This window comes from Buceros rhinoceros, unplaced genomic scaffold, assembly GCF_000710305.1.
Source record: "Buceros rhinoceros silvestris isolate BGI_N320 unplaced genomic scaffold, ASM71030v1 scaffold11265, whole genome shotgun sequence".
Lineage (NCBI taxonomy): Eukaryota > Metazoa > Chordata > Aves > Bucerotiformes > Bucerotidae > Buceros > Buceros rhinoceros.
The window spans coordinates 2953-29117 of NW_010413459.1; the positions used below are offsets into that span (position 1 = coordinate 2953).

At 42.7% G+C, this 26165-nt stretch overlaps 1 protein-coding gene across 1 annotated transcript in view; it reads right to left on the minus strand.

Moving 5' to 3' along the window:
- Positions 1-371: 371 nt before the first annotated feature.
- The window catches only part of APBA1 (amyloid beta (A4) precursor protein-binding, family A, member 1), a gene marked incomplete at its 5' end in the record, with an annotated part of 26246 nt that continues 452 nt past the window's right edge, over positions 372-26165 (minus strand). Inside the window, 10 exons of the mRNA XM_010136740.1 lie at positions 372-443; positions 2633-2773; positions 3435-3554; positions 6860-7072; positions 7857-8036; positions 11920-12105; positions 13221-13307; positions 14417-14449; positions 19524-19669; positions 23276-23315. Coding sequence (XP_010135042.1) covers positions 372-443; positions 2633-2773; positions 3435-3554; positions 6860-7072; positions 7857-8036; positions 11920-12105; positions 13221-13307; positions 14417-14449; positions 19524-19669; positions 23276-23315 — 1218 coding nt within the window. The remainder of the gene's footprint in view (positions 444-2632; positions 2774-3434; positions 3555-6859; positions 7073-7856; positions 8037-11919; positions 12106-13220; positions 13308-14416; positions 14450-19523; positions 19670-23275; positions 23316-26165) is intronic.

Consider the following 26165-nt stretch of genomic DNA (forward strand, 5'->3'; position numbering starts at 1 on the left):
ATCAAATTTACTCAGTTTCTCCTACTATAGCCACAAAAATAGAACTGATGATAGAGAATTTAGCAGAGTCAATCTTCTTCGAGACTCCTGCTGTAAACAATGCTGCTGCTCTTTTCCTGTTTTGCGTGTGGAACTGTGTGAAGTTTCGCTGGTAAACAGACGCAACCAAAATAATCCCCTAGATATATTTTGCCCCTTCCAGAACAAAGGCAAATGGTGGGGAGAAGAGGAAACAGGGAGAGAGGAAGGAGAGACAGTGTGTTGGAGAGGTGAGGGGAGGTCTCTGCAGACACAGAAATCCAGCACTAGAGGGACAAGCACTAATGAGTAAAAACATCCTCCATGCACATTGTGACGGCGAGGTGTCGGCTTCAGATGTAAACGGGTTGCTCCTGTGCAGTCAACAGTCTGTACATGGCAGCTGGCATGGTCTTCATGTGAATCTAGAGGAAAGCAGGCAAGCTAGTCAGTGTTGCTGAAATGCACGGTCCAACAGAGCGCTGGTGAACGAACTAGCTGAGGTCACACAGGACAGGAGGGAAAGGTAAAACCTGAGAGTTTTCACAGTCTATTATTAAAGTACAGGAGGTGGTGATTTTATGAAATGTTATGTTTAATATCAGTGAAACATCTGAAGTTGTGGACGCTTCTTATGTTCAGATTAGGGTTCTAAAACAAAGGAGAACTACAGGACACCAATACAATAAACAGTGCACTCGCTTGCTCTCACCTCCACTCTTCAGATCTGAATAGCAACTGGCTGTTAAGAGGTAGAATCACAGAATTATCGAACAACCTGAGTTGGAAGGGACCTCTGAAGACCACCTAGTCCAAATGCCCCTGCCACAGGCAGGGACCCTTTCTTGTGTTTTCTATAATGTTTTGAATTTTTTTAGGATCACAGAGTGGTTTGGGTTAGAAAGGACCTTTAAAGATCATCTATCCCAACACCCCTGCCGTGGACAGGAACAACTTTCCCTAGATCAGGTTGTTGGAAGCCCCGTCCAATTTGACTTTGAACACTTCCAGTGATGGGGCATCCAAAACTTCACTGGGTGATCAGTTCCAGTGTCTCACCACCCTCATCATAAGAAATTTCTACCTTAAATCCAACCTAAATGGACCCTCTTTCAGTCTGAAACTGTTGCTCACAGTCCTGTCAGTACAAGCCCTAGTAAAAAGTCTCTCTACATCTTTCTTAGAAGGTCCCTTTGCATATCAAAAGGCTGCTGTAAGGTCTCCCTGAAGCCACCTCTTCTCCAGGATGAACAACCCCAACTTTCTCAGCTTTTTTGATGGAAGAGGTGTTCCAGCCTTTGATCATTTTCATGGCCTGCTCTTGGAGTTTAAATCCATTATCCCCCATCCTATCACTACATGCTGTTGTAAAAAGTCCCTCTCCAGCTTCCTTGTAGGACCCTTTAGGTACTGGAAGGCTGCTGTGAGGTCTTCCCAGATCCGTTTTTCCTCCAGGCTGAACAACCCCAACTCTTGTAGCCTGTGTTCATAGGAGAGATGCTCCAGCCCCTTGATTATCTTTGTGGCCCTCCTCCAGGCCTCACACGTGCAAGGTCCATGTCCTTCTTGTGCTGGGGGCCCCAGAGCTGGAAGCAGTACTACAGGAGGGGGTCTCGTACTAAGGTGAGGTCTCATGAGAGCAGAGTAGAGGGGGAGGATCACTTCCCTCAATCTGCTGGCCACACTTCTTGTGATGCAGCTCAGGATATAGTCAGCCTTCTGGGCTGCAAGTGCTCACTGCGGTCTCATGCCCAGCTTCTCATCCACCAGTACCCCCGAGTCCTTCCCTGCAGGGCTGCTCTAAGTCTCTTCATTCCCCAGCCTGTACTGATGTTGGAGATTGCCCCAGCTCAAGTGCAGTAAAAAAAAAAGTCAGCCTTCTGGGCTGCAAGTGCTCACTGCGGTCTCATGCCCAGCTTCTCATCCACCAGTACCCCCGAGTCCTTCCCTGCAGGGCTGCTCTAAGTCTCTTCATTCCCCAGCCTGTACTGATGTTGGAGATTGCCCCAGCTCAAGTGCAGTACCTCGCACTTGGCCTTGTTGAACTTCATGAGGGTCACATCAACTTCTCAAGCCTGTCAAGGTCCCTCTAAGGGCATCCCCTTCCTCGAGATTATCAACCTAACCACTCAGCTTGGTGTCATCAGCAAACCAGCTGAAGGTGCGCTCGATCCCGCTATCTGTGTCATGATGAAGATATAAAGAAGTACTGGTCCCAGTATGGTTCCCTTCCCTGCAGGGCTGCTCTAAGTCTCTTCATTCCCCAGCCTGTACTGATGTTGGAGATTGCCCCAGCTCAAGTGCAGTACCTCGCACTTGGCCTTGTTGAACTTCATGAGGGTCACATCAACTTCTCAAGCCTGTCAAGGTCCCTCTAAGGGCATCCCCTTCCTCGAGATTATCAACCTAACCACTCAGCTTGGTGTCATCAGCAAACCAGCTGAAGGTGCGCTCGATCCCGCTATCTGTGTCATGATGAAGATATAAAGAAGTACTGGTCCCAGTATGGTTCCTTGAGGTACACAACTTGTGGGAAACCAGTAGTTTTCCAGTGGTTCTAAGTGGTAAACAGCTGAACTATGTTATACTTCCTAGGCACACTGCCTGCTCTTACCTCACCAACAGCATTTGAGAGAATGTGAACAATTTTCTCATGGGGTGTTGCAACAACACTCTGCCCGTTGATTTCAATGATCCGATGGCCGACACGCACACCTCCTCGCTCTGCTATACCTCCTCTCATAAGGCTACAGATCTGAAAGGGAAAGGACAAATTTATCAGTGTTTGGATAAGAAAGGGAGTCTTTAGATTACCCATTTTTGCCTGTAAACTGTAAATTAGCATTTAAACACAGAGGCTTGTGACAAATTCTGAAATGTAATTGATCACTGACTCAAAGTAAAATTTGTTAGTGACAAATTACTGTGTATTCTCTTCCAAGGGCAGAACAAGCTGTGAGAAAAGGCTGTTTGTGTGGTACATCATGTGTGCTGTGGTTTGGAAACATAAGGGCATACAAAGGACCAGAGTTTAACAATGTTCAGGACGCCGATGCCTTACAGCAACAGAGGGTCAAGGACAGTCTTCTTCTTTTGAGATTAAGCAGTGGCTGGGCTACCAACATGAATGATGCAGGTCAAAAGCAGCCTCTGTTACACATTTTTGTTTCTCTCACCTAAACCAGTTTTCTGTTCCTCTGGCTGACTCTGAAGTTGTGAAGTAAGCAGAGTCAAAGACGAGAAATACCTCTGATTAACTTAGCTTCTACATCTTAGACTTAACTCTTGTGCAAAGTCCTGCTTGTTATAAGGGAGAAAATGGCAACTTCCCCCTTCCCATACTGAAACTCATCCACAAAAGGTTAAGAAGCTTCATGTCCATCCAAGTGTAACCAGTGAGTGTGAAAGCTACTTACAATTCCGTTCTGCACACTGAAGCCCAACTGGTATCTGAGATCCGGTCTCCTGATCAAAACTGTGGTTACTGGAGGACACCGAACTATGTTCAGTTTAACCCGGGCCTGGTTTTTCAAACCCTGTGAAAAGAAATCACCATGAACAAGCGCTGGGAAAGACAAAGTGAAGCGTTTAAAGTAAGCACTGCGGGGGGAAGAAAAAGTGTTAAAATATCAGCGTGGGAACCGCCCTGCATACAGTTCTTTGTACACATTGTAGCAGAATCTGATCACCGAATGCCAGACACGAGCATCAGAATATTCAGTGAAATGTGTGATAAAACATCAAATTTTTCTTGCCAAGAAGCTGACAACGTTTGTTTTAAAACCAGCTCCCTTCTGGCAATTTCCAAATTTGATAACACAAATCACATATAAAAAGAATATCAAACAGGTCTGTGAAGCTCACAAAAAAGCCAATGACTGTGGATGGGAAATAAAATTTTAAGAAAGTAACTAAGATAGCTGTAAGTGGCTTCTCTAATGCGACGCTAATCAATTCTGTCAGGCAAAGAGCAGGTCCTACTCATGTCACGCCTGTATAAGCGGTGCTCCTAATTTCCGTTCCTCCTCCCTTCTAAACAAGTTCTATCACATTCATCATGAACTCTGCTACCAGAAGAAAATTGAAGGAGGAGTATTTATTTTTACCGTCAGGGTAGTAAAACACTGGAACAGACTACTTGGAGAAGTTGTGGATTTTCCAGCCTTCCAAGTTTTTTAAACCCGAGTGGGCACAGCCCTAAGCAACCTGCTCTCCTTTGAAACGAGGCGTATTGGTCCAGACCAGCTCCAGCGGTGACTGCCAGCCTCAGAGACTCTGTGGTTTCCTGGCTCCATGAAAACTCAAATGCAAAAAAGTGGATAACTACTATCTGACTTCTTGTACAAGTTCACGTATTCAGAGCTCTTGGAGGTACGGTATTTTTCTGAAATGCTTCACTCACAGAGAGTATTATCCATAAATAAATACACAAATAAAATTCTATTCTTGAATTCCCTTTATACATACAACTGAAATCTGGGTCCCAGTGCAACTAACCCATGTCTGACACTAACTTCAAAAGGTTAGTCCTGAAAAATGATTCCTACCGTATTTCAGGTCATAGTCTCCATCCAGCTCATTGCTGCTGATTCTGTTCAGCTGATCTCCAGATTCCATAGACACCTGAATCACTAGACTGGATGAACTGCCTTAGAGCCTGTTTTCCTGTCAGTGCCTGAAACTGGATGCAGTCATCACATGGGAAGCAGCTGCCCTCACTTCCACACAGCCCCGAGCTCAGCTTGGTGCGTTACTGAAAGCAGGTCCAAGAGAATGGGCGTGTGAACACCAAAAGACAAAGGATGTGGCTGTGGGAAATACCTCCACTCGCAGCGTAAAGAAGATCCAAACTCCATCTCTTGCACAACTACGGGCTGCTCCACTTTGGTGAGGAATTAGCAGCACACCGCACATGCCTGAGGGCCACTCGTCTTCTACACACAGGTCTTGACAACACCACGCTTTGCAGAAGACAAGGACTAACCAGCCTGCACTTAGCTGTGAGTGTGATGTTTACTCAAAAGTCTGAGGGGCTTTTGTCTCAGCCTTCTAAATCCGTGAGGGTAAGAGTCATGCCGAGTTCCGTAGATGCCCATTTCTATGAGGAGCTCAGGTGCCTAATTCAGTCACCTGAGCTCGCTCCAGTTACCTGCCCTCAGCAGAATCGGTAGCACTGTGTTCTTACTTTCCAGATGAATGTGCAAGTTGTTTAATGTAGTCCTTGGAAAAAAACAATAATGTGATCCCCAACAAATAATTTTTTACAGAAAGCACATATATTTCAGAAACTGCTAATTTCCAGTCTTATGCAGACTAGCAATATGTGCTGATCAGAAACAAAACAGTTGCATCATTTAACCGACTTATTTGCTTAGCTAGTCCCCGAGCCTGTTTCTGATAGCAGCCAGCTCCAGATGCCTCTGGAAAAGATGCAACTGAGAATGATCACCACATATGGAAAGCTTCTTCTGACCTCTCCCAGTTTGCAATTGGTTTATGGTCAATTAGCAGCAGAGATTACAACCATAATACTGAAATAAGTGCTTGCAAGATATACTTCTTATCTACTCAACATTCTCATCTTTTCATAAGAGACCTTACAGTGCGCTGAAGAAATCTGAAATCCTGAGATAATTCTGCCGCATTTAAACGCGTGCTTAGATCATTCAGTCGTATATACTTGTTAGCAGAAGGGCTGTACGATCAGCTCCAGATGTATGGTTATGAAAACCTGCAAACATACAGACTGTCTTCTCTTCAGAAAGAGAAAATAAATGGCTAGCAGTTCCTATGGCAACAGCAGCAAGGATCAGCGAGGAAGAGAGAGGTCTGCAGAAGCTGGAAACAGCAAGATGGTTGGTTCTGTTTTGAGGAAGTACAGATGAGCACAATGAACCTCAGGGGAAGCTCTGAATCAGAGCAGCGTAACTCATCGCAGTTTTAGAAATAAAACTGATGTGGAGTAAGGAACAAGTATGGCTAACGTGAAAACTCTAAATTTGCAGAGAGTTTTGTTCCACTTAAGCTGGCACAAAGATATTTAATATGATTTTTTTTCCCTCTTCCTTCACAAATGTAAGACTGGTTTTGCCATGTTTTTTGTATGCTACACTTCCAGGCTATCATTTCTACTCACTGAATCTAAAATGGCTGGTTCAGTGGCTTGTGCATCAGAACTCAGCATTAACATTTTTGGAAACCAGAACGAGAAATCTTTTTAACAAACACCTTAGTTCAAGTATTAAGAAACTAATCCATGGACAAAAATTAAAAATTTACTTTGTAGATTTTTCTACTTTGTAAATTTACTTTGTAAATGCAAAATTTACTTTGCAATTTAAAAAAGTACAAAACATGAGAAAACATATTACATAATACAACTTGTTAGCAGAAAGTTGCCTAAATAATTAAGTCTGTTTAACAGGCATATTCCTAGAAATCAGAGAACAATTTCTCTATAGTACTCCACCAGCATTACATCACATGCCTACACGTTATGATCTGCTGAAGCTCTGTGAGGCTGTTTTCATAAATAAGAAAGTCCATATAGCTTCATCTCAAACATAAAATTTTAAACGTGTATCTGGTAATACCTTCCTTCTGAACAAGACATGCTCTTGGGGGGTGACATTCTGCACAGAGTCCTTGTCTAGACAAGTAAACGCCAGAGCTCACTTTCTGTGAGTCAGAAAACTGGTGCATAATTCCCACCGTAAAAGATCATGAGATGGAAAATGCTACACAAACATCCAGTAAGGATTTACTTAAGAGTTCCATCCCTTCTGCTCTCCTGTTACGTAACCCTTTAAAGATGTGTAACCTCAAGAAATATTCTCCATACCTTTATAATGCTCTGACATGTTGAGAGGGGTAAACCAACCAAACTGGTGCCATTGATGGACATGATCTGGTCCCCTATGTTCAGCTTCCCAGACTTCTCTGCTGGCCCTCCGTGCATCATGTTGGCTATGATAACTGTAGGCAAAATGGATCCCCAGCCAGACTCCACAATCACCACACCCAGGATTTCTCCCTTTTGCTTTTCGATGTAAACCTGTGTCATAAGAAAAAGTGTTTGAAGAAAAAAGCTGCTGTGTACTTACGGAACAAACATCCCACCCCACCCCCAAATATTCATATAAGCCAAAACCATATAACCCTCCTTATCTGCAGCCTGCCTTCCTAATTCAGAGGCAAAACAAAACAGGGTACTACATTTCATTTGTATTCAAACACGAAATAATCAGCACTACATAATACAGATTTTGCGTAATGTGAAATATCCCTCACAACTTATTTCCACATAAAAGTAGAGGAAATTGCAGTGGAAGCAACGCTGGTGCCATGGGCCTGGATGGACAAAGCTAGACAGGAGGAGACTCTATGAATTTACGGCTGTGGGTTAGAAAACCACTACCTGTCTGTTCCAGTGGTGCGCTGGTTCACCTTTATTAACCAAGCTGCAAATCCTGTCAGCAAATACAATTCTTTAAAACCTGGAATCAGCCGCTTTCACAAACATCCATGCCTCCTATACCCTTTATGTTGTTTACCGTAATGTTAAATTCCATTAATGTTAATGTGCTTTAAATTAATTTTCAAACATGTCTGAAAATCATTCGGTAAAAAGAACACAAACAGATGGTAAATGATAAATTCTGAGTTCAGTGTTTGCCTTTGAAACAAAACCAACGACAGGGCGTCCTACGTGGGAGCATATTCTAGACTTACTGGGGTCATTTACAGGAAACATTAATGGTGTTCTGATTTCTGACAACATGGGCTTGCAACTGGCACTGAGTGGCTTACTGCTGTGATGGAGAAAAAGTGAGACATACGTCTTTGCAGTTTTCAGACTTGGAGAAGTGAATCAGGTCATCATTGTACATGTCCTGGGTATTGAGCAGGTCACTGTATTCCTTCTGGCTGAGGTCTTCTGGGTTGATTCCGTTTGCCCTCAGAAACTCCTGGTAAGCCACGCTAAATGCTTGACCTATGGACTGTGCAATCAGCTGTGCCTGTAGTGGTTCCCAGAGAAGAGAAAAGAAAGATAAGAAACATTCCAATGGTCTGGACCACTGATACTTTCCGTTACAAACACACTGTAAAAGGGATCATCAAACTGATGAACCTGCAAGTTACTGTGATCCTGTTAAAGTATTTGTACATCAAAAATGAATTTGAAAGACCCACAGCATGTCAACGCATTCACCTGTGCCAGGACACCTGTGCCCTGCTTACCAGTTTGGTGAGCAACTACAAATGAGAAATATAAATAAATCCATCCTTTCACAGGTAAGAACCACTAACATAAATGTAAATGTATGCCTGCTGCAGTGACTGTAGCTCACACCTACGATTCTTCCCACACGTGCAGCTCCCAGACAGCCGTACCTTCTAGCAGAGGCAATGCCGCTCTCCAACCAACCAGCAGTGAAAACGAAAATGTCTACTAGAAAACACACAACCGCATTCAAAAAGGTACTTCCTCCTCTTCTTACCTTCCTTCAAAACCATCCCATCCACACGGGCTGCTCCTACCTTAGTCTCAGATGAAACAGGAAAAGGGCAGCAACTAGGGACTGGATCCAGGCCTTGACGTGTCTGGAAATGGTCACACACACCTCCTTCTCCACCCTGTTGTCTCCTTCAACCTCTGTTCCCCACATCTCTTTCTTTCTGCCCTCCAGCTCCCATGACTGCGCCAGTTCCTAGCCGCTCTCCTCCTCAGCCTTTCCTTTGCGTGCACCCTTTGGCAGCTGTAGCTTCCCACAACCTCCTCTGCTCCTAAATGCCACCAAATGCACCACTCACTGCCCTGCCGTGCTCCCACCGTGAGCTGCTCCACATCTGCAGCAGTGGGAGAAAAACCGGGCAGAAGGCGGACAAGGGGACACCTCTGTGTCATGCAAGGTGGGGGATGCGGATGCAAACACCAGACCAGAGGGATGTTTTCCTCTGAGGTAGTGATCACGGTTAGAACGAGACAGGTAATAGACGGGAGAGGGAAGCAGCACAGCACGGTGCAGAGCACTGCTGTGCATCACTGGAGCAATACGTGCTGTGAGCACTGCGCGCTGCACAGGAGATGGCCGTGCTGTGACCTGTGAACAGTCCCTCGGAGCACGGTGATGGCTCTGGCGAAGGAGGGATGAGGAGAGTGCCACAGCTGACAAGGTGGGAGTGCCAGTGAAGAATGACTACTGCTGAGGTGTCTTTTCATACAGCCTACCAGCTGTATTTAAGGTCCAGTCTGGCCCCTAATACAGGTTCACAACCCTGAAATAAAAAGTTGATTGTATCTTAAAGCAACTCAGACTAGTACTAAACCTGCTGATGAGACTGGCATGATTGCTGGCACTGAGAAGGCCAATATCTAGACTGGAAGCATTTCACCAATGCTCCGATCAAGCCAGTTTTGACAGGAAGAAAATGGGAAAACTACACCTCCATAGCTCAGAACCTAAGTGAGGAGATAAACGTGGACTTTATATTTATAGACATGCATCTTCTCTCCAGGAAAGCATCAACTCCCATCACCATGGCTTGGCTTCGCGAACGAAGATCTGGGAAGGGCTTTCCCCACGCTCACTGCAAGCGATGAGTGCACCCTTCGGGGCTGCGCGGTGGGTTTTTTAGGTGAGGTGCAGCGTGCGCGGAACTGGCTCCACCCTTTACACCTGAGGTTCATCTGCCAGGGCCTGGCGAGCTTGGACGGTGACAGCGAAGTCCTTGGGTCGTAGGTTTGGTTAGAGTGTCCTTCTCTTAGATGGAGCCTTACAGGGCTAAACGAGCTCCATCTGCCCGGGTCTGGAGTCAGAGTTGTCCTTCTCCTAGGATGGCTGCCCGAAGGCCAGTGAGCCCATCCTGCCTGTGGACACACTGTGTCTGACCCTTCAGCTGAGACCTGTCTGGCCTGGGAGACCCCACCGGAGGCACATGCCACCCCCAGCACAGCTCTCAACCTCACAAGGGCACGCAAGCTCCTTCCCCACGGCAAGGGGGTGCCTGTGAAAGAGTCGCTGCTCTACTTCTGGACATCACATACCCGGACAGGGGGTGTCCGGGGCGTGCCAGGAACAGGAGTCCTGGAAGGTCACTCCCATTAACATGCCCAGCATTTAGACACATCACGAGGGTTCAGCTCACTTGAAGATGCAGCTCTAAATACAGTTGAAAATCTGTTGTTGTCCTCCTTAGGTAAGGACTCTTCTGGCCAACACCTGCTTCAGAGCTTACAGTTTCTGTGTCAGCCACTGGGTAAATTCTTCTAAATACTCAGCTGTCCCAGAAGAAGAAAAGGTGGCACTGACAGATACATGAGTTTAGAATACGAACAGTCTGCGCTGCTCCACTAGATGCACAAGATCTTTCATGTCCTTGCTGGTGCCACGCTGTTTTCATTCTAACTCCCCCTCACCCATTGGGGTGTTTGAGATAAATTTTGCAAGGCACGTACTCTTCCCAGTATCTAGTGGCATAGGAGGGATCACATCTGACACAAACAGGCCACATAAAGCAACATCAGCAATCTCCAAAAGGACGCACAGATTCCAGACAGCTAACGTATTACTAACAGCCTTGGAAACTGAGCCGGGAAGTCTAGATCAGTCAGACGCTGACGGAAAAGAAGCCACAGCCTCTGGCATCCGACAGCTTGATTTTTGCTTTTCAGCCGGCCAGTAAGAGAACCAGCCGCTCCAAACTGTAACTAGAAAAAAAGGAAGAGCAGCCTCAAAGCTAGCAGCACTTCAAGTGATATTAAGCCAAAAAAAAAAAAAATAGCTACTTCTTTTAATTTTCACATCAGTTTCTTGAAAAGCTTTGCAAAACTGCCTTACATGTTATTGGGGAAGGAAAAACACACAATTTTTTATGCTCTCTGTCAAAATTTTTGGTAGAGGATTACTGCTATCAGGGCTCTTGTCCTTACTTTTTAACCTCAGTAGCAGCTCACATACATACATTCATCTGCAACCAGCAAATTTATCTAGTCATAGGTTTGAAACTGATTCGTCATCACATAAAATCAGGTGCTTATTCAAGAACAGCCTTCCCATCTCAAAGTCCCTGCTGGTACACTGTAGAGTAGAAGGCATGAGTGTTTTATAAGAAACTGGTATTTTCACCTTACTTCTCTTAACCGATACTCTGCTATCTGGAGAGCTTAAAACTGAGATTTTTTATTTTCCTGAATTATTAGAACTAACTTGATTGTAATCCTGACAGCTACGTACCTAGCCACTTCAATCTGCTATGTTTGATTTTTACCTTTCAGTTACTGAGCTTTAAAAGGTGCATAAAATCAGCAAGTTGTGCGCATTGATTGTGAAGACAGAATATCAAGCCCTGTATAAAGTAACTCAGTAACCTGCACCACAGACTAACATTCACTCAGCTGTGACATTCAGCACACTTCAGTATTGCCGGAATTACCAACTTTCTTTGCTGGCTTTTTGATGGGGTGCCAGCAGCGACTCCCCAGCACAAGTCTCAGAATAAAATAAACAATCACCTTTTGAATCACCTTTCTGGTGTTATCAGTGACTGATCCTTGATGCAAGACTTGGGATTTGAATTTCCCTAGGAAGGTAAGCATCTCTTCAGAGACTTTCACTCACCCATTCAGATTCTGCATATGAATTTGTAAACTACGGCAACTGGACGTTCCTCTTGTTGCTACTGGAAGGCACTGAAGGAGCTTAAAGGTGGGAAACATTTCTATAACCACTGATTTTGTGAATAAAATGCCTGGTCCAAACATGCAAACAGAAACGGAGGTTCCCCTGCTTAGATGAAATATTTGGTTGCAGTGAGAGAACAATGCAATGGACTTCAAGCCTGCCAAAACGTGCTTACATTTCCACCCCTAGCAAATTACACAACAGAGTAATTCCTTACATCCTCAGACTCAAAGACATGGCAAATCATTTTGTACTGCCTCTTGCCGTCTTGGGAAGGGTGAGATGCTTCCACGTTATCCTGGGAGTTAGATCGTGGCATTCGTCTACGAGCCATCAAAACGACTATATTTCCTATATCTGCAATGTAAGAAATGGTCCGCAGGGGATGATCCATCATGGTTTCCTAGGAAATGTAAAAAACAACGTGAGCAGCTTTTTCAGCAAAGTTCTTACTGCACACCTAGTATTCTGAAAAAAACAAATGGCAGCAGAACCATAGGATGGTTTGGGTTGAAAGGGACCTTCAAAGGCCATCTAGTCCAACACTCCTGCAGTGAGCAGGGACATCTTCAACTGCATCAGGTTGCTCAGAGCACTGTCCAACCTGACATTGAACATAGCCACAGATGGGGCATCTACCTGCTCTCTGGGCAACCTGTGCCAGTTTCTCTCCACCCTCATTGTAAAAGATTTCTTCCTTATGTTCGATATAAGTCTCCCCTCTTTCAGTTTAAAGCCATCACCCCTTGCCCTGTCGCTACAGGCCCTACTAAAACATCGGTTCCCATCTCTGTTACAAGTCCCCTTTAAGCACTGAAAGGCTGCTGTAAGGTCTCCCAGAGCCTTCTCTTCTCCAGGCTGAACAACCCCAACTCTCTCAGCCTTTTTTTGTAGGAGAGGTGCTCCAGCCCTCTCATTATTTTTGTGACCCTCCTCTGGACTCACTCCAACAGCTCTCTGTCTTTCCCTGTGCTCAGGACTCCAGAGCAGGACAGAGATCTCACCAGAGTGGAGTAGAGGGTGAGCATCACCTCCCTTGACCTGCCGGCCATACAGGACCTTTGTTAAGTGCAGGCTGTAATACCCGTAATGCTTGAGGGGAGATGCCAACAGAAAACAAGAGTTTCACAAAGAGCAAGTTCTACAAATTAAAGCACAAAATAAAGAACTCAGTACCAGAACCTGGATATGCTGGGGATGTATGTGCAAAGGACGATGAACTTCAAATTAAACACTTTGGGCTACGCTGGGAACAATCAATACTGGACGCACCATGACTCCTAAGAAATGAGCTGACTGCAATTAGCTTATCCTCAAATTCTATTAATTTCTACAGTCAGACATGCCAGAGTAACTGCACGTTTGACACGGTTCTTCAGCACAGATTTCTTACTAGGAAATCCTGAAGGGAAATAAAAGAGCCCACACTTTTTGAAGGGCAGATTTTGGCAGTGGGGTGACAGTCTATTTCAGTAGCCAGTTTCACCACAACACCGACAGAGGTGCCTTCGTCCGTACCTGTGTGTCTGCATTCAGTACTTTTATTCTCTGTGTAGAAATGAAAAGGTCCACTTCCGTCATGGGTTGAGATTCACCTTCTGGAGCCTGCAAATAAATAGATGTCAGTCAAATAAACACATTAGGTAACATCCTTACTCATCACGTTAGCCCACGAACAGAGGCGCACTAAGACACAACCACCAGAATGGCAATGCAAGGTATAGTACTCGACTGCAGAAGCTAAAGATAAACACAAAGATATGGAAACTATATATAGATATACATATATATGTGAAAGTGAATTGGATATTACTCGAAAAATTGCTAAACCCATTAAAGTTTCCCTGGTATTTTTCCTGATTCAGTAAAATTATACCCGAATGCAACATGAAATACATCAGGATTTCTCAGAATGATTCTCCCATGCTCTCCACACTACGAATCCCACTTGAAAGAGGTTTTTCACACAAGCCTTTCACAGAAAGGCCTAACAGTATCTCTTGCCTGACGGATTTCTATGTGGGCTAACAGTGACTGCCCAGACCAATGGAAAATCCCGTACCACACTAAGAAACTCATAATGCAGTTCTGGGGCGAAGACCTTCACAGTCAGGACAACGAACTATTCAAGCACTAACGCACTGTAGACGTGGTATTTTGTTAACAGAAAGCAATCAGTTGTAATTTTTACAAAAATTAGATTTGTTAAAAGATTCTTAAAAACTCCACAAACAAAACTTATTACTAAGGTGAGTCAATCTCAGCATATTACTGTGTGTACACAAACTTTTTTTCTTTTTTGCATCCAGCAATTTGACACATCTGTGAGTCAAACAAAGAACTCCTATAGAAAAAGATAAAATAAATTTCAAAAGATTTAATTTTAATCTATTATTTTACAGAGTTAAAACCTTTGCCATGTCAGTCCTGTTTCTTTACTATGAATTTTGGGTACTGCCTGTAACCATTTGGTAAATCCAATCTTTCCTTTGTTTCTAACATGAAATGGCTAATGATAAGAAACAAAAAATGGCCAATCAGGCAACTGATTTCTGAGAATGTCAGCTTGTATGGTGGCTCAGAAATAAATCTAAAAAAACTTGCTGGATGCAGAAAATAAAAACACAAAATAAAACAGAAGCAAAACCCATCCCCCCCTCCCCCGAAAACAAAAGAACAAGCATAACATCAAGCTGATGGAGTTTGTACTGCACCTTCTTCCTGCTTTTGGCTAATTTCTGGGCCATCTGCTTAGCATGGAACAAACAGAGACAGGAGAACAGTTAGAGAAGAACTCACAGAGACTCCAAGTCAAGCAGGAACCTGCCCGCTAACGCTAGGGCTCACAGACTACCACTAGCTGTTCTAAATTAGCCTCTGCTATGATTAATCCTCTCCTTTTCCTTTCGGCTTAAAGTTCGTGTTCGACACAATTACCTTGAAAAATGAAAAGAAACCACACCAAAAGAGTAAGAAGTACACAAAAGGTTGCTGGTTTTGGTTGATTTTTTTTTTTTTTAGGAAAAATACCCGGAGCTTCCCCTCATTTACAGCAGCGTAAACAATGGTGTTACTTCTTTTGAAGCAACACCAGTGCAAAATGTGAGAGAATAATCTTAATCACTATTATTCCAGCTTTTTCAGATCTGAAGAAATTAGATTCAAGTTTCCCACTGCTCTCATATTTAAACAGTCTTGGAAAAACCAAAGGACAGAAGGTAACTTTCACCTCCGTCTCCCCCTCCTTCTATGCTGACTTACCCATATCAGTGTTACCAGTGCACGTCTGGACAACAGGATTTCCTGTGACACCTGCACAGAGATTTGTCCATACTACCACATTTTTCAAGAAGGCAGCGGAGCATCTACCTGAGTTCCACAAACACCTCAAAATAAACAGTCATTCAGCTGTTTAACTGATTTACTTGCAATGATCAACCCATATATCCATCAACCCATATCAACCCATCGCAACCAACTGACTCCTTATGTGCTACTGCTGAGCCAACCAGGAACACCACGAAGAACCATCACTCTTACCATCTTGCAACCATTAATTCAAACCAAGGTGAACTGAATTTACGGACGTGCTTACTGAAGAAATGCGATACTCACCAGGCTGGCAGGTCTCTTTTAAAATCTTAAAAAATCTTTTTACTTTCAACAGTAACATCCTCCTAGCTAATTAAATTAATAGGTGTTCCTGTGGTGGGAAGGAGGCTTACTACCACAGGCTTCACAGAGATTCACCGCTAACTACTTTCAGGAAGAACAAGCAGGAGCGCTGAATCACAAGACACATCAGATGTCTTATGCTGATACTTACATCCTAAACCTGCTAGGTTTCGTCTAAACAAACCTGAAAGCAGCTACCAAAACTTTAGACCGTGCTGCTTATTTACAAATATAAACATTCTCACACTAGCTTTTAGTCACCTTTTACAATCTAAAGAGTATTTGATAGTCTGCTGATTGCAAACTATTGCAAAAGCAATTAGAACTGCCTCGGGCTGCAGGCCCTCCATTACATTAATTCTAATTTACATCTGTACTCAAAAAAAATATACTCATCTTTAATAACAGCTGCCTGCTGTACAACAGGCAAGAGGGAGATTGAACATGAGACAGAACATTTAAACTGCTTTCCAAAATCAAGCTCCCCTTCAGACAATTTTCCCTCTCCCCAACCTTACAGAGTGATGGATCTCACAAAAGCAGCAACGTATGGGCCAAAAACAAGCGGGGGAAAAAAAAAATCCTTGAGCTAGATGTTTACAATGCAGAACCAAAGATTAATTGAAATACACTAGCATTCGATTTATTGAAAATTCTCTCTTGCAATGGCAGCATCTGGTCTTGGTAGTATTTTAATTTCTAGAAGAGCTGCTTTCATGTATTTCATAGAACTGAAGTAATGATATGGAACATCCAACTGTAGTAAGTGTCTTAACACTTCACAGAAATGTCAGAGATGTTATCAACTGTAAAAAAACAAATTAGGATAATCTTATTGAAGGCACTTTTATCAGAAAAATACTCGTCAAATTATTTTGCTAATTTAAATCAACAGATTCTTTCTGTATTCTTAGAAAAAAACCACGTAATCTCAACAAAATAATAATTTTTAAAAATATACAGTTCAGGCTTTTCATATAAGGTAAATGAAATGTAACTATATATCTAGTAAAAATTTCCAAAATCGCAAATTTTTAAAAACCAGCAAGCTTTCACTTCTGCTACAGGTATGTCTTAAATATACTGAACCCATTTAACCACGAGAAAAAATGTTCTGCAACTCAGTGAACACCCAGATGAAGCTAAGTAAAGGCAGTGTTCACGATACTTAACAATTTCCGCATATGAGCTCTATCTTAAATTACATTCAGTCATTAAATCAGCTGTCATCTAAAAATGTTCACACCTGCCACACAGCTCAGATCTGCTGATGAAAAATAAAAACGACAGTTAATTGTTAGTTGATATGTGACATGTAACAGCACACATCAGCTGTGAACTGAAACCACGAGCACCAACATTTTTACTGCTACAAGTATTACAGATCTACGCCAAGTAAAATGTGAGCAGGTCTTTCTGTGCTACCTGGAGAACTGAGATATTACGGTCTGAGAATGGTGAAATACCTTCTCTATTGCTAAAAGTACCTCCCAGTGGAAATAAGAAATCCCTATATCTGATGAATGCCTTCCAAGCACCGCATCTGTTTTAACTTAATTTACGTCCAAGCAAGACACCCCCCAACTCTCCTACTTTTAAATGGAACGATAGCAACACGAGGAATTGTTTTCAAAATCTGTTCATGGTCTACAAGAATGAGTATGTGGTCTGAAGGCTCTACAAAAAGGGAGCATGGCAGGGATTATTAAATTCAAAAGGAATCCACTCACAGGGAAGGTACATGCAGCAAGCCTTACACAAAGCTCTTCCTCCCTTTTTAATGCTCTTTACTTCAAGTCTGCAATTCTAAAAGCTCATTCTTAATTCGTAACCTTTGTTTTCTTTAACTATAGCAAAATGTTTCCCATGCAGTGCCTAACACACTGTATACAAACCTGAGCGGGGAGCAAGCGTCACAGTCACTGTGCAAGCACGCTTGGGCCAAAGGCTACCTTACGCAGCGATGACCTGGCAGCAGGAACTTCATCTGTCATAATGGATCTCTCACTAAAAAAGTTTAGCTTTAAAGGCAATCAGCAACAAAGATACAGGGAGGTATACTCACACTGCCTGAGCTTCACCTAGAAGCAGAACATCAGTGTAACTGTCAAAGAAGCGTACCATGGTGTCGTGTGCCAAGCAGTAAGCCAATACTGCTCTGAAATACACTTGCGGTTTCAGAAAATGATGCACACCAGCCAGGGTTTTACCAAGCCAACAATTCAACACCTTGGACCTCCATCCTGAGAAAAACTTACTACAGCCAAAAATTTGTAAGGATGCTGATTTATATGGATGTATAAATTATGGGGCTTATGAGTTAAATGATTTCTTCTGTTTTGAGGCACAGCAGTGCTAAGGCCTAACAGAAAGAACTTTATGTTCTTAATGAATTTCTACGAAATAAATATAGTATCAGAGAAAGATTGTACACGCTTGTATCGCACAGGCCCACTTTGAATCAATTCTATTTCAGTCTTAACACATCCCTTCGATCTTTACTGTGCAAGCTTTCCCTTCCAGGTGCAAACTTCCTGCCCAGCCCCAGGTTCGAGTTCGACTCCTGATAGCAGTGTCCTGTGACACCTGATGCTAGTCTTTCCTTTCAGCCTCCAGTGATGCAAGCCTGCTAGATCCAGCCTCGCTGAAGACCTTATTGCATTCCTTTCTCTATTTTACCTTTCGTTTCCTGTGCGTTCCAACCAGACAACTTTGCTGCACCACTGGCCAAACACCAGAAAAGAATGGGGACTGCTGAACAGAGAGGCACAGCCCTACACGCACCCAGAGCAGGAGAGAAGCAGACTCTGTTAGAGGAAAGTCTCCACTGCAGCTCTGGGAAGAACCCACCAGGGTTCTCCTGCCAGGGTTGAGAAAGCTGAATAAAAACCCCTTTTTAAAAATGTTGCTGAATCCAGTGTCTTCAACCAACACAGATAAATCGTTCTTTTTCAAAAGGCTCAGTAATCGCTTTAGTTTCTGGAAACTTCTACGGAGATGGCAGAGGATGACCTATCTTTAAGAGGAAGGCTACATTCCTGCCTCTTCTAAAATGCTAGTGTTACTAATTTTCAGAGACAAGGTTATAAGAACTTATGTATTTGAACATCAGCAAAATTACAATTTCTGGAAGTGTTTCAACGGTTCTAGCTGGAACATCCTTGTGAACATTTCATACTCAGACCAAGCTGAACACCCGGCATGAAAAACATTAGAAGGAATAATAACAATAGAAAGCGTCAGCCAACCTTAACAGACAGTGCTATTGGCCTTGCTGATAACACGCTGTATCTCTTCCTTTCTTTTTTATACAACTGCACACAGAATCTGAGCTGGAATCCAAAATAAACTACACAAAAGAACAACGCACAAGCATTAAACCAAGGAAAACCTTCAGACAAGATTGTGTTGGTTAGATGAATCTGCAGAAGATGAAGCTGCATGCCTAGCTCCCAGTCGTGTGGATAATGGGAATACTGCAGCATCCTCCGCAACTGTGCAATACCTCTTCCACACACCTTAGTTTCAGTTGAGAAAGTCGTGATGGTAACTTACAACGCAGCAGCATGCACATGGCTTGTCATGGCCCATACAGAAACTGGTGGTCATTTCTGTCTTCCAAATAAACAAAGCAAACATAGCAGATTCCAGCACAAATTATTTTTTCATACATCTCGGTACCTTCACAGGCTTTTCTTTTTCTTTTTAAATCCCCACATAGCTGTTACGTGGTGGAGAAACTAGTATCCAGAGCAGAGTCAAAAATGACTGCAGACATTACCACAGTACCAGTTCCACCAAGTGCCAAGCCAGAAGCAGCTGCAGAACTGACTAGTTACACCCTAAACCTGTTTTCCCTCAATGCCCAGGTACTGTATAATTAAGACCACCATTCACTTCAGATTCTGGCTTAGAGTACATGGCACAAGTATTACTATAGGGAATTAAAATGATCCATTAAGTTTTCCTTATGTCTGTTTCCAAAAGCAGCATTAAACGTGATTTATTTTGCAGAAAGAACGATGAGACACTTAACGCTTCTTAAACCACAGATAACCCCACACGAAAAAAATACTGCATAAGTAAGAAGTTCCTATGTGCGACCTTAAGGCACTTGCTCGAGAAATACCAGGAATTATTCCTTACCTTGATCCTGCTGACAGCTTCCTGAGCCTGCATCATTCTCACATTCTTGGAGGGTGTTTTATCAGAAAGGAGCTGAGTCGAGCCAAGGTAATTGGCGGCAAAAATGATTCCATCGATTAGGTCTTCAGGATCGCAAGGTCCAGGAACTGTAACACAGGAAAGTAATCACTGAGGAAAATCATGCCGGACCACAGCAACACAGCAGCACTCTGAGCACTTGAGCCTGCACCTGATGGCCACAAATCCTACTCTGACGTAACTTCAGTTCAGCAAGGTAATACAGTACACAGGAGTTTCAAAGGCACAAAACAACAAGCAAATGCACTCAGCATCTGTGGTGGGTTGATGGGTTGACCTTGGCTGGATGCCAGGTGCCCACCAAAGCCACTCTATCATTCCCCCTTCTCAGCTGGCCAGGGGAAAGAAAATATAACGGAAGGCTCTCGGGTCATGATAAGGGCAGGAAGAGATCACTCATCAATAACCATTACGGGCAAAACAGACTTGACTCGGGGAAATTAGTTTAATACACTGCCAATCAAATCAGAGTAGGGTATTGAGAAACAGAACCAAATCTTAAAAACACTTTCCCCCACCCCTCCCTTCTGCCCAGGCTCAATTTCACTCTGGATTTTCTCTACCTCCTCCACCAGAGCAGTGCAGGGGGACAGGGAACGGGAATGGAGGTCAGTTCATCACACATTGTCTCTGCTGCTCCTTCCTCTGCAGGAGGAGGACTCCTCACCCTCTTCCCCTGATCCGGCATGTGTCCCTTCCACAGGGTCACAAGACCTACAAGCAAACCTATTCCAGCGTGGGCTCCTCTCTGCACGGTGTCACAGGTCCTGTCAATGACCTGCTCCAGAGTGGGCTCTCCACAGGGTCACAGCTTCTTTCCAGCTTTCTCCTGCTCCAGTGGGGAGTTCTCAACGGGCTGCCGGTGGCTCTCTGCTCCAGAGTGGACCTCCATGGGCTGCAGGGGGACAGCCTGCCTCACTGTGGTCTTTACCAGGGGCTGCAGGGGAATCTCTGCTCTGGTGCCTGGAGCACCTCATGCCCTCCTTCACAGACCCTGGAGTATGCAGAGCTGTTTCTCTCACGTATTCTCACTCCTCTCTCCAGGTACAGCTGTTGTTGTTGGGTTTTTTTCCCCCGTTCTTACGCTACGTTACCACAGAGGTGCTGCCACTGTTGTGGATGGGCTTGGCCTTGGCCAGTGGTGGGTCTGTCTGGGAGCCAGCTAGCCCTGGCTCTCTCGGACACAGGGGAAACTCCTGGCATCTTCTCACAGGAGCCAAGCCTGCAGGCTGCCTGCTACCACAACCTTGCCATTCAAACCCAATACAAACCTCTCCAGCAAAAGCTGTAACTGTTAATCCCGTCTGTCTCTCACAACAGCTCTTTCTTTTGTGAGCAGGGATCACCCTGGAGCAAAATACTCTGTGAGTTTTCACTGCTATAAAGGGACAGACACAGTTACTCAGTTCCCCCCTCACCCATCCACAACCAGCCTCTCCAGCAAAAGCTGTAACTGTTAATCCCGTCTGTCTCTCACAACAGCTCTTTCTTTTGTGAGCAGGGATCACCCTGGAGCAAAATACTCTGAGTTTTCACTGCTATAAAGGGACAGACACAGTTACTCAGTTCACCCCTCACCCATCCACAACCAGCCTTGCAATTCTAAGATCAACAGTCAGAAACAGAAAGAGGAAGGGTGCAGTTTCATCACAGCCATCAGCACTTGCTGCTCACTTGCGTGTTAGCCTCAGTTAGTACGACAGGCAGAGGAACCAGCCCAGGAATGCTTTACAGGTACAACACGTCCCCCCTTACCATGGTGACCAATTGTCCTATTAAGCAAAGCACTTATGCCAGAGACCTTTGAAAATCATTCTTAGCCTCAACAAGGGTATTGAGGAAAAGTATAGAGTTAAAAAAAAAAAATCTATTAAATACGTGGAGCATGGGCTCTCCTGATGGTAAAAAACTCTCTTGGTCTCATGGATTCTTCATGATTTGACTCCCATCAACTTCTGTGGAAAGTCAGCAGAAAGTGTTCAGCACCTAAGAATGTAAATCCCTGCAAAGCAGCACTTACGATTTCTAAGTGTCTTGGGGTTTGGCAATTATATCTAAAAACTGTATAGGTAAAAATGTTCTATTTTTTGCTATTTTGCTACACATTAAAATTGTCGTGGTCCAAAAGGGAGGCTAGTTAACCTAAGAAGCTTCTTGTTTTCTTACAAGTAAGGAAAAACAATTTATGTTCATGTGAAAATGCAAACCATCTTAAAGAATGCTGATGGTAAAAGTATCACCAAAAAAAATAAACTGGTTCTAGGTTTGCCTTTTTTCCCCCCTCTAAGAAAAAAGTAAAATCCCTACAACATCAGAATGGAGTTTTTATTATTTCAAGGGGTATCTTGAGATGGAGGTGATGAGGCTTAGGGTTTTAACATTACTCAGAATGCCAACTTTGTGCTAATTTTAACAGAAGAGAGCAGCGCAGACAGCACTGCTTTTTATAAGACCCCCTCCATTTATTACCTCTCACAACGAAATTATTATCTGAATGAAAGTGTAGCACAGGTGCTGGCAAGTTTTTCTTTGTCTGCTAGTGGATAAAAATGGAAAATATGGGGTTTTTTAAGAATTCTGCACTAGATCAAGATCTAAGAAAATTCTAGCATGTATTTTTTTTTCTTTAAAGGAGGGGAGGATTATTTAATATAGCACTTCATAAACAGGGCTACCACTAGGAGATGGTTTCAATTCTAAGAGAGATCCTTCATTGCTGCAAATTCAGAAGCTCAGCCAGTTTCAAAACAATATATGAAGTTTATATTCACTGAGGTTCTGGCCAAAATATGTAGCTGAACCACTGAAGACTAAACCAATGATCAATTTGTAGTCCAAAGAGAACTACTGTGTAATTGCTTAAACACAGCACACTGTAAAGCAATCCAAGGAGTTCCAAGACATTCCAAAGGATGTATCACATCAACTTCATTTCTGGCATTTCATCGAGCATACGGAACAACTGCTGGCAGGGGTTAAAATTGCAGTGAAACTCTTGATTCTCTGCTTCTGTCATGCTCTCATTACGAAATCACGGGGTTTGACAGCATGCAGTTTTCCTGGACACACAAGATGCAGACTCATAGGAAAGGTAACAGCAGTTCACGTAGCGGGTAACTTGCTTTTCCACATTGTTTTGAATAAATCCACAGTCTTAACTCTAAGACAGGAAGCACTGTTTAATTAGAGGACAAGCAGCTGTAAAGCAGTACAGATTTCCTCTGGCAGGGCTGCCAATTAATCCAATTAATTCAATTCTGCTAATTAATCCAACTGAACCTAGAGTGAGCCCGCCAGCTGAAAGCAGTGCTGGAGGGAGGGCTACAGTCTTTTCTGCCCGGCCTGTCTTCCCTGTCTATACACAGTCGTATGTGCTGTGCAAGTACTATAACAAAATTATTGCTGTTTTAAAGAGATACTGATAAAAAACCAGCAGAATTGACACAGAAGCTATGAAAAAAACACTAAGAAAAAAAATAAAAGCTCCATGTTTCTGAACTTCTGAAAAAGCATATTAGGATTTAGCTCAGGTTCCAGATTGGAGACAATTTAATCTAACTCAGACTACCCAACCCTAGCAGCTCTTCTATTCAGCAAATTAAAAAAAAATACATTATAAATACTGGAGTTTTTGGTACACGAAAAAACATTTAGAAATTGTAGAACTATCTTACCTTCAACGTAGGTTGGAAACGAAGCCAAGCTTTTTCTGGACTGTAATTAAGACAAAAAGAATTTCAAACAGAACAGAGTGTGCACAAATATGCATTAAACATTTCTCCATGCCAAAAAAAAAAAATCCGTCATTGTTATTAATAAAGGAAGATCTCCATTTATTAAGACATTATTATATTTATGATTTTCAATCTCTAAGCACCTGTAGAGTTAAATTCAGTGTATTCTGTTGTGTCTTTATCTATCAGGCAACACTCTAGGACTAGGACCAGTTTTCAGGCACTTGTTCGTGTTCAGTACTATATCAACTGCCTACCAACAGGTGCTCTGCTTCTGCTGATGCAGAAGTATGGGGGGAAAAACGTCGTATCTCAAAGACACTGGATCTTCCAACTACAAATAAATACATGCAGGAATATACAAAATTATACCATACTGCCATTACTCATGACTGAAAACAGTCAGTTACTGATTAACCAAATTCTGTTAGTCATTAGGACTATTCTTACACGTATCCCTCACATTAACACACCCTACAAAAAGCTTTCTGTATTTTAACAGGTTAGGGATCAACTTGTCTTCTGTGGGTATCTGAATTCACTAACACCTCACCACCAGTGAAGTTTATAGAGTATTAAGCACAAAACCACATCCAACAGCTTTAACTATGTGAAAGGTGAACAAAGTAAATTTAAAAAAAAACCAAAACAACAAAAAACAACTGAACTGCGTATGTAAATACACAGTCTAAAATAAGACTTTACTTCCAATTGCAATTTTGTATGAAAGACTGTGGCTAACACTTCAAACACCTGAAAGCTACAACTTGCACTGAGTAAGAGTCACAATTTTATTATAATCAATAACATAAAACACATAGAAAAATTTATCAAAGAAAATTCTGTGTGGCAACATACAGATGGTAGTAGATATATTGAAATATCTGCTGTATGTGTTGCAGATAAGAATTTTGGATAGTCCATGAATTACAAAACTTTAATGAATTCACAACTGATTGTACTAGGGTAACTCCTCCAATGACTGCTTAATATAATATATTAATATAGTTTTTATAAAAGAAAATCTGTATGTGATCAGAATAATGCATAATGTATTAGATGTGTAATTTCCAGTACGTTTCCAGACGATACACATTGAAATATATGCCAAATTATTTTTCTTTATGATGGGCAACTTACTAGACTCTGTGTATTAGTGGACTAGGAAGGTCACAGTTATGTGACAGGTCAAGAGACTAAACCCAAGGAGTCTTTTCCTTTGCAATGAATAGAAAACGGATGTAACAAGTACCATTTTTCAAACAACGATGCTCATCCTGCTATAAAATAAAACCAATAAAACCGTGAAAGAAATCCAAAAGGTGTGTGACACAGTGTGCAGTGCCTGCGCAGCCTTTCGTTACGTGGCGTTCCCTGTGAAAATGGTTACACCGTACTGCAAAAACAAGAAAGCTCTCCATCAGAGATTGTACCAGCACAAACAACGCGGTCAATAAACGACAATATCCTGCTGCAGAAGCATTTAAGCTGCAGTGAGGACACCGACATGTCTTTTCAGATCTGTGGCTCTTTCATCTCCTCAGGCTGAAGTTTTTACTGGACCACCTAACCGTACGGACTTAAACCGCTGTCTGTCGTTGCTGCTGGAGTGGTGCTAAGAGGGAGGCTCAACCACTGGCCACTGACAGGCGTAGGGGACAAATCCCCCACATGCCAGAGGCAGCTCACACGTATAAATGCCCCTTCCAAAGTATTCTAGTTTTTTCTAAACTGAGCCAACAAAGTCTGTAATTAAAGATTTGGCAACTATTCAGCAATCTGACTAGGCGAGGCCACTTCTTTCTAGGATATCGCAGTGTAAAATTTCACCGTATATGCTTTAACTGCATAAACTCGCACACTCCACTAAGACCACAAGAACAGTAAGGCAATAGGTAAAGTTACCAACAGGAGGAAACCCACACCTTTTAATTTTACATATCCATGAATAATGAAATACCAAGGTCATTAATGTTTCATTACTCTTGTTAACCTTGTTGCCACATACAACTATAAAACTTGTATTTTAAAAAAGGTTTTACGAAGACTTATAAGTCATTTCCAAAAACTATGAAGCTGCTTTATCACTGTTGTTCTTGCATTGGAAGCACAGTCTGGTACAAATACGTACATGTTACAAGCTTTTTTATCTCTAGAAAATAACAAAAGAAAAAAAGAAAGAATGAATAACTGATTAGCATTTCAACTTTAATCAGTATTTCTAGTCATAGCAAACCAGTTTTTTTCACCGTGGAAGATAACTCAGGCACTGCTATCTGGAACAACATGGTATGTTGTTTCTACATTTTTTTAAAGTTTAAAAAACAAGAAGCAAATAAACCGAACATTTCAGATTTTTCTGTTTAAAGAGCCAGCCATTCTATACTAATCCAAGTAATTTTTTTATGCCAAATGCTTTTCTTTTCACACTGCAAAATGTTCTACTCACACTTCTCATTTTGTGGGGTGGAACTACTGCAGTGTAAAAAGCTGCCAGGTGAGGAAAAAAACAAAAACCACGCCAAAAACCCCCCAAGCAAAACAAAGAGAGTAAGTATTTAGCTTAATTTTTTCAGAGCCTGGAGTCAGGAACTCAATTCTGATTAAGAATCAGTGCCACATCAGTTTTAACAGTGACAAAATATTAAGCAGCATGAATTACTGCCTAATTAAATCTCATTTAAGCGAGCTTTTTCATCTGGCTAAGAAACAGTCTTTTCTTTGTGGGAAGATATTCTGCATGGAAAAAAGAGAAGGCCTTCTTCTTTCAGCCTGTAACATAGAGGTGATGTTGGCTAATTGGTAAATCAACACTTCCCAGCCTGCTGAA